The sequence below is a fragment of the Manis pentadactyla genome, chromosome 14, assembly GCF_030020395.1.
Source record: "Manis pentadactyla isolate mManPen7 chromosome 14, mManPen7.hap1, whole genome shotgun sequence".
NCBI classification, from domain to species: Eukaryota; Metazoa; Chordata; class Mammalia; order Pholidota; family Manidae; genus Manis; species Manis pentadactyla.
The window spans coordinates 84,872,319-84,887,512 of record NC_080032.1 but is presented as its reverse complement, the minus strand read 5'-3'; the positions used below and the strand labels follow the sequence as shown (position 1 = coordinate 84,887,512).

General features: G+C 36.2%; 1 protein-coding gene across 8 annotated transcripts in view; it reads right to left on the bottom strand.

Moving 5' to 3' along the window:
• Positions 1 to 440: 440 nt before the first annotated feature.
• The window catches only part of BICD1 (BICD cargo adaptor 1), a 181,875-nt gene continuing 167,121 nt past the window's right edge, over positions 441 to 15,194 (bottom strand). For 7 of the 8 annotated variants that reach the window (XM_057492574.1, XM_036889204.2, XM_036889206.2 and 4 more), the window contains one exon: positions 5,646 to 11,824. In XM_057492574.1, coding sequence (XP_057348557.1) covers positions 11,804 to 11,824 — 21 coding nt within the window. In that variant the 3' untranslated portion in view covers positions 5,646 to 11,803. Of the gene's footprint in view, positions 812 to 5,645; positions 11,825 to 15,194 lie in introns of those variants that run through there. The other variant, XM_036889209.2, reaches the window with a different exon arrangement.

Genomic DNA, 15,194 nt, shown 5'->3' with positions numbered 1-15,194 from the left:
GACAGCAAATCTGTAAAATCATACTTACTGTGTGGCCCTTCACAGAGAAAGTTTGCTGAGCCTTGATACAGATGAAAAGCAGCAGCTTATATAAAAGATTGAACTATTATTACAGAAACTGTAATTTAAGCTCTGCTATATTATGCGTCTGTACAGACCACAGTATCAATAGGTGATATATTGAGGCTGTAAGACTGCAGTGCTAATCTATAATTGTAAATTCACACCTTTCTCCAACACCATTACTTTATCACAAGGCTCACATCTGTAGGCATTTCCAGTAGCCCAGAAAGTTTTGCATCATTAGAACACAAAATAACCATATTCAAAACACCCAAAATTTTCCCATCAGAGATAAACTATACACCCAAATTAAGTAATATTATTTATGCAAGACCTCCCATAGTTTTTTTAAAAGTAGACACAAACGGACATATGATAAATATTTTAATGAGAATACTGGCAATCAAATATTTTTTAAAGAAGGGAATAAACATTTTTATGCAAATAGATTTCAGTTTATCATGAGAAAACGGACTTCTGATTTTTGAATCTCCAAACCGCAAATCAAGACCTTTGTTCATGGAATCTATCACTTCCCATCATATAGTACAGTTATGTATACCTTTGTCTATCATTTCTAGATTGTAAGCTCCTTGTGGTAAATTCTGTTTCAGATTTGTATCCTCTGTAGCATCTTGCATAGTGGCTTCCATATTGTAAAGTTCTCAGAGACATTTACTGAAGAAAAATGCATGAAAGGAAAAATATTCATGACCCTTAACAATAATTCCTCTTGAAGGAATGGATCCTAAGCAAAAAGAAATTTAGATAACATTTTCTGTATAAAGATTTTAATAGCATCATTATTCAAAACAGTGAAAGTCTGGAAGTAACTTCAATATCCAGTAATAGGAGAATATTTTCTTTATTAAAAAGTCTAGTTTTATCCATCCCACAGAATACCATGCCAGCTTTAAAAATGTGGTTGAAGACTTTTAATGACCTAGAAAAAAATTCACCATAAAATGTTAAGAGAAAAAAAAAACAGGATTCAAAATTGTATATTCAGTATGAATCAAGGGAAGGCACCAAAATGTTATCCACCATTTTCACTGAGAGGTAAGACTATGGGTGAATTCTATTGTCCTTTTTCTACTTTTCCACATCTTGCACATTTGCTGCTATAAATGCATTTTGCATTTATTGCTAGGAAAAGAAAACCAAACATTTGGGAAATGAATAAAAGACAAGGTTTGGCAGAAACCCATCTGTGAAAAATCTGAAGGGAAATAATCTGATTTACTCCAGGTAGAAAAGAATGTTTTTATCCTGACCTGAGCAGGTATCTGCTCAACTTCTGGCTGTGAGGGAGAGAAGCAAAGACCAGCCAAGGACAGGCAAGCAGCTCTGCCAGGGACCAGCATAATGAGCAAAGCTCGGCTGTGAATAAGTCTTGAACTTGAAAAGCTGACACAGCCTCTGCAGCCTCACTGGTGTGATCATCGCTTACCCAGCCAATTAGCACCCTGTGTCTTTGCTGATCTTGAGGACATTTAGAACACGATCAGTTCTTGAATACTTTGTTCAATACCTTTAGGCGCTTTTTCCATCTGAAAATAGACACAGTCATTCTGTGCTTCTTTTCAAACTCTAGCAGATGTATTCTGGTACATATTCAAACTGTATTATATTGCATTCATATGTCTTATATAATGGGACTGCTCTAGAAGCATAGATACTGTTCAGGATAGAGTTGCAAGTGCCAGGAAAATGCTGTTATTTCAGCACATGTCCCAGGTTTTCATGTTTGGTAGTTGGCATAATTTTACTCAATTGGTTGATCTTAAAGGATTTTTTGAGATTCCATTGGTGCATGTAGCGTGTGGTCAATAAATGTTCATTTACTGACTGCTGCAAGAATTTTTAGTAGTAACTAAATTATTTATAAGAGAAAACTGCAATGTTGATGGTCATGTGCAACATTATTATCAAGAGAACATAAGAGAACAGGTTAATACCTACACTTTGAACTTGCTGCAACTCATTTAGCTCTTATTTCAACAAAAGAATAGACAAGATCACATTTCCCTGCTCTGATTTCACTTTCGAAGTTCTAATGAAGTATACTGAGCCAGAAAATATTCTTTAAATATAAGGTATGTATCTTAAAAATACATAGAAATTATGTAGCGATGTGACAGTATATTCAAATGTGGACTTTGGAAAATTCAACATCCAAAAAGAATGTCTTTCTAAAGAGTATTTCTCAAAAATCTTGTTTTTCCTATCAATTATTACTGTGAATACCAAATTATATTACAGATAATAGTAGGATGTAATCACCCAGGCCAAAGAAAAGCCATTTTCCAGATAAAGCACACATTAAAGAAAAACTTTGACTGGTTTGGTGTATATAGTTAAAATCACATTATCATAATTATACCCGAATCCAACTCAGCTTTATTTTTGCATCTGCAGGGAAGATGCCACATTAAGGAACTCTTCACAGGAGATAATTAAACAGGCTTTTAATAGGTTGGATTTTATTTTCATCATTGTTTGATATTTATTAAGTATGCATACTTACCTAGTCTTGTACTTTGATGAGGACCCTTCCATATTATATAAATATATTTAGTAACATGGCCTTTATGTTCTAATAAACTAACCCAGAATTAAGGCAACTATCCATGAGAATAAAGGCTCACTTTTAAATATACATTCCTTTTTGCCAATTCTACTGATAGCCAATCTTGAAAGTCTGACTCCACACAAATCTAAGAAAAATGATAATGCTCAGCAGCAATCTAATGCAAAGCTTAGCAATGTGACTTTATTTTTCTTAGCTTTGTATTAGGAAGAAAGTTTTAGAATAAAATTTACAAGATGCCCTTAATTTTACCAAAAATTTGGATCAAAGGGTCATTCAAGGAAGAGACAGTTGAAATTAACGACTAGAGTAGCTTAATCTCTGACTATATATATATATATTGAAAAACACTGAGTTATCTTAACACTTTATTTATAGTCAATTATAAGTTCATCAGAACTGACAGTTTTCAGTAAGTCTGTTGAATAAAATAATTTGACTCAAATTTATATCGGAGAAACATAAATGGGTATATCTGAAAACTTCAGGAAGGCATGACACGTATTTGTAAAATAAATATTGGGATTTTAAACCAACATCGCCATGATGTAAAATATGTGCATATTTCATAATGATTACTCCAAATTATTATACTATTTTTAAAAGATTATTTTTGAAAATGCTATTGCCTAGTGTGCACTGCTGCTTCATAATTTTAGATGGATAATTTCTGAAAATCTGAACATATATGTAATTTAATAATTTGAAAACTGAGGCAATCATATGAACGGGATCATTTTTATCTTATTTCTTCTTTTTAATAAGGCCCCACCTGGCCACCTATTCAATATCGCAATCTATTTCACTTTGTCCTCACCGGGCACACCCTTTTCCTTGTTCTTTTTCCATAACAGTTTCACCATCTAATGTGCTTTGCTATTTACATACTTACCACATTTACTGTTTTTATGTTTCCGTCATCAATGCTACATATATAATACAAACTTCAAAGAGGCACGAGCCTCCTCATTTTGCTCTCTGATATGCCTTAAACCCCTAGGGCAATGTCTGGCACAAATAGGTTCTCAGTATATATTTGGGAATTAATGCATGTGTCAGTGAATGATGAATTTCATCCATAGAGGACTCTAGTTGTCTAGGCACTCACTGTGTGATTGGAAATAATACTAGCTACCAAAGGCTAAACACTGAAAGATGTGTGCTATTTCATTTAATCTTCACAATAACCTTGTCAAGTAGGCATTTTTATCTTCAATTTCAAAATGAGACAATTGAGGCTTGGGGAGGCTAACAGCTTTCCAAAGCACAGAGCCAGGAACTACGGTAGGCCTCAAATGTGAACATAATTCCATTTTTAAAAATACTTCTGACAGCTTGCTTTAGAACAATTGTTTTAGAATTCATGCTTTTATTTTTTATTTAATTGTGAAATTTTGAGAGCCCCTATTTTATTTTTTTGTATTTGAATAGATGTACTGTTATTTCCATGGCCGAATCTCTCCCTTCCTTAGGTACAGGGTACCTTACTGTAACACTGGAGTTCACATTTTCAGTGTCAGTGGAGTTCACTGCGACAAATAATTTCTTTGCCCTTTGGTTTATTTGGAAGAAAAGTTTATACGAATTACTTATTAATCTTGGGCTAATAAACTCTTTTAAATGAGGTAAATCTTCCTGTGATATTTGACTGACATTATTAACATTTATAACTTCAAAGGAAGTCATAAAGTTATCAGTAGGGTTCTTAAATTCTTTTTATTTCAACATACACCAATTAAAATGTCTACTGCTGACATTTTGAAGACTTCTTTTAATGATTTTTATAATCTCTGTACAACTTAAATCGTATGTCAGAGTTTAGACATTTTGAGTTGAAATGTATGGCTGCACTGGGATATGGGAGTATTGCTAGATTCAACTCTGAAAGATTCTAATTATTTAAAGTAATAGATTTACATTTTTTTGTCCCAGAACATAGGCATGTTATTTTTCCTCCCAAGCACAGAATCTGGGCAATGCATTCAGTTAATAGCAAAGCCCAGGTTCTGGACGGTTACATTCAGTGTTGAGATCCTGAATCATTATTTCAGCATATTCTGGGGTAAGGCTGGCTTCCTGAGCCAGCCTTCTGCAGTCACAGAGGGCCCTGTGCTTAGGACTCTTTGTTTAGTTACTGTCTTCAAATTCTCAATTTTTGAACAAGGAGACCTGCATTTTCATTTTGCACTGGGTTTCACAAATTATGTAGGCAAGGTGAAACTTTACTATTTAATAGGATGCCACTATAGTTACCATTTATTTATATTTATATTGCTTTCTACATTTAAATTATAAATTATGTTGACTTTTGATGTGGGCAGTATTTTTTTCCAGCAAGATTTATCTTTTTCGATGGTTACATCCATGGTGGGTTAACCCAATCAGTTATAATGAGGGTTACTTTAGAGGCTTCAGTTCATTAGAACCTCACAGAAGTCCATATTCTTCCTGGTTCTCCCTCTCTCCCACTTGCCAAAATCAAATCAAGTCAAAGCAGATGACTCCCAAAGCAGCTAATTTGTGGCAACACATATTTGAAGAAGGAGCTAGTAAATTAACCTTCCTTGAAATTTTGGGACTCTGCTGTTCCTACATAGGAAAGAGAACAAAGAATTATGTCCCAGAATAAAGCATACAAACTTCATTCTTCTTTCATTAAAATTATGTTTCCTTTTTTTTTTGAACAGGCATTTTCTTCATGTTAGTATATTCCTAATGTAAATAAGATAAATTTATCTTCCTGCCAAAATACCCTTTTAGAAAAGATTGTAAGTAGGAGAGATGATAAATGGAAAAGGGCAAAGTTGATACACGTCACTAAATAGGAATATGTAGAAATGTCAAAGCAAAGCAAGTAGTTTTGAGTTCAAATAGGAGTTCACCTTGAATAAATACATAATAAATCATATAGAAATTCATATACTTTTTTTATAAGTACAAATCAAAATGACATACAGAAAGATTGCTCAAACCGATAAAAAGGTAGCATTGATTAAATGAACAAAAGATAACCAGTTTATTTACTGGGAAGAGTTAGACATTACACCATCTTCAGTTGGTAACATAAACCAAGACGTAAGAATCAATGTATCAGCTTTCGGTTACTTTCTTAGCATCGGAGTGCCTCTTCCAACCACTGGGTGCATGATTAAATTACTCAAAGACAAGCACATATCATATGGATCTCTCCCATGAGATGGTCAGTTAGGATTGTCTACATAAAAAAATTTAAAAGGACAAGCAATAATAAATTCATATGATTATATTGAATTTAAAACAAATGCTATATACGTGTCTTTGAGAACAAGTTTCCTTTGAAATTTGGATTTTTAAAAATAATCAGCAACAAAAGGGTATCTTAGGTCAATTTTTCCAGTCACGTTTTCATATGATGTTGTTATTAGGTGGAAACACTTCACATCATTTAACCCCAAAAGGCATAACAACAAAATTGCAATTAAGTGTAGGAATAGAATCATTACAACAATAATCACACAGTGTAAAAAATCAGGATTGGCCACACATTACACAAATGTTAATAATGGAAAGAAATACAATATTAGAGTCATGTATGTTTCATCACATATGCATACTCATGCAAATAAAAACACTGAGATTATAAAAAGTCATAAAAGATTTCCAAAGAACTGTTTAATTGACTAACCACTTAGTCAATTAAAAGTCAAACCACTGAGCTTAAAAATTTTGTGGCAAATTATTAAAATAATTTATTTCCTGTAAGATTAGATGCATATTCATTTCTATAAGCCCAAAACACAAACAATTCATTCTCTATCTCCATTATCAAATAATGATTATCAACAAAATGATAACATTTCTCATACAGTTCTCTGATCTTTGTTTTTAAAAAAATGACTTTTGAAAAAGAAAAAATAACAGTCACACTAAAAGTATCGAATTTACTTCTCAGTGTTTTCATTAGAGAACCGTAACGATCAGAGAATAATTCGAAAAGGAAAAAAAGTAAAATAAACTGTGTTCTCCATCAGTGTTCTACAGCACTTAAACTCCAATCACAGAAATAAATCTGGCTCAGCAGTCTGTCCAGGCTTTAGTTTAAATAGGGCAAATTTTAAATAACGCCAGAGGAAGGGGATAAAAATACACTGATGAGAGTCATGCATTCAATATCGAAAGGAGACCAGATATAGGCAACAATCTCCTTACGTTCCTAACGGAGGGGACCACAAGAGAAATCAGACTTCCGCGGTGTTCATATTATGAATATGGGAAAGCTTACATGATGTGAAATATCTCATGCAAACATTTTACACAGCATACGTTTATGTTCTCATGCCCTTACAGTAAAGGCAGTTAATCACTTCTCTTCTTCTTAAGTAGAATATTATTTCTGGAAAATCCTCGATTGGGGAACCTATCTTAATACTAAATATCTTCTTCGGTTATACTTTAAGGACAAAAGAGATGTCTAGACAACATCTTTCAGATGTTAATATACCTGGAGCAGGCCACAGATGCAGTACATCAGGGAGCACTGCAGTTAACTTGACATTTAAATAAGGATTAACTTAATTACAGACACAACTCATTTGGGGGCATTATTACAGACAATGGAAAAGGTCACCTGGGAGCTAGATTGGTCTTGTATGTCCATAGAAATTGATTTTCAGGTACAATACCTTATCGATATCAGCACTGATCATGCTATTTTTCACAATTCCCGTTCAACAGCTTTTTGAAGAATTATGTTTCCTTTATTCGAAAACACATTCTTGTATGTTTTTTGCAATCTTAAATACAGGATTATTTTAAATCACTTCGGCTTATAAACCAACGAAAATCCTGGAGGGCCAAATTTTTAAATTGTGAACTTTTCCTAAAGTTCCTTTCGAAGCTGGGTCTGCAGTGTATCTACAACATCAATGGATTTGCAGCGTTTTGGGGTTGAATCAGCAGATCCTTACTGCAAATCCATGTTTTCCCTAATGTATTTTTCTTAGAGACAGATTATGTCTTTTGGCTGATTGATTATAACAACTACATTAAATTTGTTTGCCATTCTTATCCCAGAGGAGTATTGCATTTCTTCCTTTTTGTATTTTACAATTTGTACTTGAGAACTGTTGGGATTTCATCTAAAACAGGATATCAGGAAATGTTTGCATTCACAGTTGGTTTGCTTGGCCAGCATTTCATGCTTGTGTGAAATGGAAGGTCCATCTGTACAGGAATATTTTCTAAGGTGTGAAAAAAGTAAATACGGTAGGTTGAAGATTGTTTTAAGAAAAGATAAAGTTTGAGAGGCATTTGCCTCCCCTAAGGGATTGCATACCTTCTATATCTGAAGTATTCCTGAGGATGTTCATTTTTTTAGACTCTAACAATTGAGGATTTTTATAGTAAAATTACTACATTCTGGATATCTTTAAAGATATTATGAAATATAGCTGGAAGGAAAAATAATATCAATGATCCTGTTTTGTTTTGTATCAAATACCTTGGAAAAATTAAGATTGCTATCCTATTTTCAAGGGATAAAATATCTTTTATGAATAACGAGTATAACTTTATTTTTAAATTTAAAAGAAGCATACGATTATAGAATCCCAGAATTGTAAAACATTATCATAAGATGTCTTACCATTTAATCATCCTAAGTTGACAGCCAATAACATTTAATTTTTAGAAAACAAATCTTCCTTACGATTATTTCAACGATTAATTGCTTACTCTTAAAAATCTCTCTCCTGGAGTTCATTTAAGTCCCTGACACTGAAGACTTTGTTTTTCTCATTCTAGTCTCAGTAATGACATCTATAGCTGGTACCTACAGTATTGTTAAGTCTTTTTTCTTTGAAGATCACTATTGTACCTCTTCTTCCTTAGGCTAAATAAATGTGTCATCTTTCTAAATAGCTCTTCTTAAAATTATTTAATAACTCTTTTCTCAAAGTTCTCCAAATTCCTCTTACTGAAACAGAATTGGATACATGAATGGAATCTAGTGAAACATGAGTTGACTGGGAAGCTTCATCCACGGGGCCTGATGCCCCCAAGCGCTCCAGCCAAAGGCAAATCTAGTGTTGCTTTTTAATTTAGATTTTTCACTAAGAAAAATCCTCAGTGGGAAAGCATTTCTGCATACTGACTATTCTTTTCATGATGGTAATTGTGCTTACTTTTAAAAAACTACCTGGTTATTTTCCTAGCCACTCTTGCTAGTTAGTTACCCTTATCTTTGCCCACTGTTTTTACAGTAATTAGCCAATATTTTAATTGTATTTCTGCAGTTTGGTTTTTACTCCCCAAGTCTGTCTTCAATTAGTCTTACTGAGGTTTGTTCTTTTTAATTTTCACTGATTCTTCTACTTTTCAATTTCCTTTTGAATCCTGATATTTCTCAACACATGATTTCTATCAATCCTACATATATTTCTTCATTTTAAATGCCTATAAATAAATACAGATATGGCTCAGTTTAAACGATACTAAATGATGCCACAGTGTAAATACACGGAATTCTCTGTTACCGCTTTGGGACTATTATCCAATTTTGTGCTGAAAATTAGAAATTTATTTCCAAGTTTCTCTATCTTCTTGGCAAAGTTTTGCTAAAATTGGTATTTTTATAGAATATTTCAAAACAAGCATTTTCCACTCTATTGATATGAAGAACTGAAATAAAACTAGGGTATAAGAGACAACGATAAACTTCGTAGTGGAAGAAAATAAGTGTTTCATCTACAACTCGCCTTTCCGCCGGGTCATAACTAAAGAGAAAGGGGCGTGACCTCAACACCGCGCCTTCCGTGGCCCCTGCTCGGGAGCTGCGCACAGAGGCCACTTAGCTGCTGAATTCCTGGCCACCAACTGAGCTAATGAGGCGTACAGATGTTCTGAGGTACTTGAAAATAAAGGCATTATTTTCCCTCAGGCACAAACAGTTTCATATTCAAAGTTAACTTAGCAGCTATGCCATTTCTCAGGTCCAAACACATCACACTTGGAAACAAACAAAAACAGAAAGAAAAGAAAAAGAAAAGCAGGCACGGGGATGGAAGTGGGGTGGCTTCCTTTAACTGAATTCCAAGGAAACCCACAGTCTCACTAATACTGGCACCAGGCGGATACAACACTAACAAAATGAAGAAAATGTTTAGGTCAGCAAGGCAATGCAGGCAGGAAAGGGCAGAAGGCTAAGCGGCCATGATCAGGACTTCATGAAGATCTCACTTGTCCCTAGTTCTGTACTTTCACCTGAATCCCTATTTCGGTGAAGATTTCCAACTAGTACAAGTTGCATAATAAATGACGCGGTGGAAAACAGCCCTCAGATAAGGAACTCAAACCACTTGGCAGCTCTGGGGACGGGGCCACCCCTCGGCCACAGGCCTGCCTCTGCGCGAAGCTGCGTCCCTGGGCCTGAGGACTCACCCACCGGCCCGCGTCGCACACGGGGCTCCCCGAGATCGTGCCAGCCGCCCCGCGCAGGAAGCTGAGCGACCCCTACCAGACCTCCACCGGAGCAGCCGGCATTGGTAACTACCTCTTGTGTTGACAGTCTGCATTGCTTTTGCATCCAAGTTACAGATATTGTTACGTGAAAAGGTCAAACCGTGATGGTTTGAAGCAAGTTAAGGATACCTGACTAGACAAGGAACTGGGGTTAGGGGCTATTGTGTGGACAGCACTTGAGAGATGGTGAGGAGCCCGAGAGAGTGAGGCCTTTCAGCTCGATTAGCTGTTTTCCTTGTGTGCCAGATTACGTGCAAAAGAAACTTTGCCAAGAAAATCCACTGCCTGAAATCGTCCTAAGAGTCATCCGGCAGCATCTGGAAATCAACAAGGAACATGCATGATCTCAACAGAATATCATGATTATAGGCACCTGAGTGTCAAATATTGACAATGAGTTAAGGTTCATTATCTGTTTTCTTTTTGGCAAAGAAGATCCATTATGAAAAAACTAACAACAAAACATACGATTTCAATCAAAATTTGAACACTGTCTGGATAAATTCACCGAAGGTCAACTTACACATATCTAAGTACAGATTTTCCCATGTGATAGCTTTTAACAGGAAAGACTTGTGAGAGGGACTGCGAATGTGGGAGGAGTTAGAAAGGAAAAAAAATACTAGTCATTAAGTAAACACTCCATTTTTTCCCCTTCATATTATTTAGCCTTTTTTAACATCTCTCTCACACACACGCGTGCGTGCACACACACACATACACACACACGCGTACAGGAACAGCACCAGCACATTTACTTGTCTGCAATTTTAAAATATGAAAGATGCCGTCAAAAGTTGAATGAGTCAATGAATCATAACATAGGATTTCTTAGATTTACTTTGTAATATCCAGTGAAGAATTCTAGTTTAAAAAAAAACAAACCCAGCAGTTAATGAGCTGTGGATTAGAAAATAAGTGCATAAACAATATCAGTGTAGCAGCAAAATAGTTATCATTAACATTCCAACGTACCTCATTTATCATTTTGTGCAAGAAAAATGACCACAGTTGGGCCAATTCCAGATTCCGAACTAAATTAAAACTCAGATTTAACTGAGCAAATGATGCTTATTTAAAAGTAAGTGAAGTTAAGTTCCCCTCTCACAGACATGGTTTTTATAGACGCAAATCATGTGGCAAATAAAGTTCAAAATAAACACCAATGACAAAAGATACTGGACTCAACTTGTAGAGCTGAATACGACGTATGAGGAAGCATGACCTTACATTGTATGAATTTTACATTGTCTTGGGTCTCTCTTACGCTATGGAGGTAAAACAAGCCATCTGAGATACACGTTTTCCTGTTTCATTTTTGTTCTGTTTGCTTTTATGTAACTGAACTGTCACCCTTTGATTGCGGAAGTTTATCTGTGACTTTGAGAAACCATAAAACGTGTAGTCACACCAGAGTCTGTGCTTTGTGTCATCCTTCTGAACTTTCTCTCATCTTCCAGAATGATGGCCATGAATCCCATCATACATCTCACAACCGAGAAGAACACACGCGCTGGATCTCGGGCAGGATCCTGTGTGTGGCTACAAAACGTTCACCCCGGATACTCGTCCTCGGGAGATGGAGTCTAGGGGTGAGGAGGCTTCGAGAGACAGTGGAGAGGGGCGCACTGCGAGCTGGAATGTGGCTGCCCATCAGGGAGAGCTAGGTCGGGACTGAAAATGAGAAACAAGCACGTGAGCAAGGACCGCATTTGCAAGGGGCCAGGCACACTTGTAAGGGTAGATAGACACACTATTTGCACAGAAATTCTAAAGCATGCCATTTTTGCACAGAAAATGGGTTACGTCTAAAGTGTGCCAAGACAATGGTGGCTTTTCAGAACAAGGCACAAAAAAGAAAAATGAACCGTGTGAGGGTAACGTATGCGAACCCTTCCCCCACGATTGCTTGTTTCAATCTGGGCACAACAGTCTTGTTCCCCTTGGTATCTGGGCTTGGTTCTAACATAAAATCATGATTAAGAATGAGTTTCTCTTTAGGGAACTAAACATGTTATTCAACGTAAGGTTACAGCAATAGCAGAGGGTGGTCACATTATAAAAGAGGGTTCAGTTTTTCAAGACCCCATGTAGTTCAAGATTTTAGATCAGTTCATTTCAAACTTAAATATGCACACCAATCACCAGAGACCTTGGGCAAACCCCATCTGATTAGATAGGAATTGAAAAGGGAACCTGAGAATTTGCATTTCTAAAAAGTGCCTGTGCTGGACCAAGGCTTTTAGCAGAGTCCACGGTTCTTTCAGAGCCAGACTTAGTAGGCTAATTTTTTACCTGTAGAAGTTGATTCGTTCTAAGGTTCCACTACTTGTTTTTTAGCTTGTAGCTTAAATAACGCAGAAGAGTTTTAAAACTTCCTATTCTTAAGTACATAATTCAGGCATCCAAATGACCACTTTCAAGAGCCTCCAGTTTAAATTAACACAGAAATGCAGAAGCTCATCAATGTCTTGGTGAATAATCTTGAAGAATAAGGGAGTAAAATCATTGAGTTTCCTAAGGTAAAACTACAAAAACATATTTTGGTTCAATCCTTTTAAGATGCTACTAAAGGGAAAATCACACTCCGGATTTTTTTAACTGAAAAATCTGGCATTTTTTGAAACTCTGTTTTTCCCCTTATATTATGAAACTCAGTACCATAGAAAGAATTCATTTCTACCAGGAGTGATATTTGAGAAAACTAATCGAGGCTTCTCATTATTTATTATTAATTTAATTGTAGTTTTAAAAAGCTGATACTATCATTGATGTCATTACAAACTCGCATTAAACAAATAATTTTTATCTTTGGTGCTGAAATTACCCTTCAGGTCTATCTCTTCAATTTTAATACAAAATCATTATTGTATAAAACACTGATGGGCTCGAGGCCACCCTTACTTCCAAACTCTCTGAACCGCTCGCTATACATTTTGTTTAAAAAGGACATACCTCCTGTCCTAGGACAAGCAGTGATAAAAAATGATTTTTCCTATCTATTTTTAAAACGTGGCAGGTAAGCATGGGAGAGCTGGGGTTTCAACACAAGGACTAAGGAAGTATCACGAGACAAGATTCTTTGTCTACCTCTGGACAGATGGCCCAGGAAACACAGCAGTAGACAGACTTCCCACAGACCAGAGATTCTTTCTGTTAAATCTGCATGACTTAGAACGAGTTTCTTTTTAGGGAATTAAGTATGTTATTCAACATTAAGTTACAGCAAGCGGCATGAGGGCAGTCACATTATAAAAGAGGGATAAGTCTTTCAAGACCCCACGTAATTCATACTCTTCCTGATAAAGAAGACATGCATTTCTGCTTGACCAGCTGACGTGTGTAGTGACAGCTTAAATACGAGTTACAACTCACTTGGCCCAACACTGCGACATTATGTCATTCACGATGATTTAGACTTTTTTTCATTATTTCAGATTTCTTACATAAAACCAGAGATGGTATTTTAGATTATAGCATTACTATTTTAAATTTGCTTAAAATGCAATTGCACTGTGTGTAGTATGTGACAGAAACATTCTTGGCATACAGATTAAGAAGTTATTTCTTAGATGTAAATATCTGGTTAAGTTCTAATTATTTAAGGTATAGGATGCATTCAGTTCTAGTTTCTAGACATCTCCAGGAGCCCTCTTGTTATTCAACCTTTATTATTTAAGACCTTACCTTTTGTAGGTAGATCATGCTGTAAACAGTGGGCTTAGGAAACTATTACTAAGATATCAAAATGACTGTGACTTTAGAAACTTTCTCTCCCCCCACCCCCAGGAAGCAGCCACTTGATAGAAGGGGAGAAGTGCTAAATACCAAACATATTCATGTCTTTAAATATTACAAGCAAGGCTGTTCCCTGGACAGTCCTGTCATATTATGATATCTATTATCTATGAACAACTTTAAAAATTCAGTTCTACAATGGAATCAGACTGTAAAAAGCACATATAGAAAAGTTCTATATTTTCAAATATGAAGAAAAGCTCTTTCATTCAAAACCATACACCTAAAAAGTGATTTGATATATGCATAAACTGAAGGAAGTATAAAACACTTTTTCGAGAGAGAACACTAATCTGAAATAGCTCCACATTCTTAACACGTGTGATTTCTCCTGTCTCTCATTAAACAATGCTCCTTTTCAATTCAGGGATAAAGGGTCAACGGGTGACTTAAGGCAAACTGTGGCAATCAGGAGAGTGGGTGCCCGAGGCAAGGGGCTCAGCTGCTTTCAGGAGGGGTGACCAGAGACAAGTCATTTTACCTCCCCAAACCTCGGTTTCCTCATTTAAAAAATGGGTGTAACAATTGCTTACTTTACAGGGACGGTGATGACTAATAAGTATAAAGAGTTGAACACTTGTCTTGTACATGGTAAGAATTCCAAGACTGGCTCTGTTACTTTTCTGACAGGAAGAAGTGAAAAAGGCAGCAAGGGCATTAAATGTGATACATTTGGCCGTGGGTTGGGTTGAAGGAAGCCAGTCATAATCCCAGCACCTTTGACAAAGACAGTCATTCTAGGGCTGAGGGGTTTTACCATTTCTCTCCGCGAACCACGATAAGGGACAGGGGAAGCTTGGATCATGCTGTGTTCACGTGGGTAGACACTAGAAATATCTGATTCATTAAAGTGCTTTCCTTTGAAGTAAATCATCCATTGGAAGGGAGCAAGCAACCTAAATCCAGTCATCTCAGAAGACTCAGAACTGGGCAGGTCTGTTCAGTCCAATTGGTTGTCAACAAAAAAAGCAAGGTGAAATGACATTGAACTTAGATTCCCCACTAGCCTTTCCATTTCTTATCTAGCTGGAACACGTAAAAGAGTAGATAGACTTCTCCACTCTTTGCCCAGACAAATTAAAGGGCTTATGAAAGAGACTGCAGCTCGCCGTCCTGAGGCAGGGTCAGGTCCCGAGAGCGGTTTGCGGTAGTAACAGACGTGAGGCACACCGCGGCCGGCCTGCACCTCACTGAAACCCTAAGGCCCTTCCCATCCTTGACAAGTCAAGAATCGGAATCGCAGTCA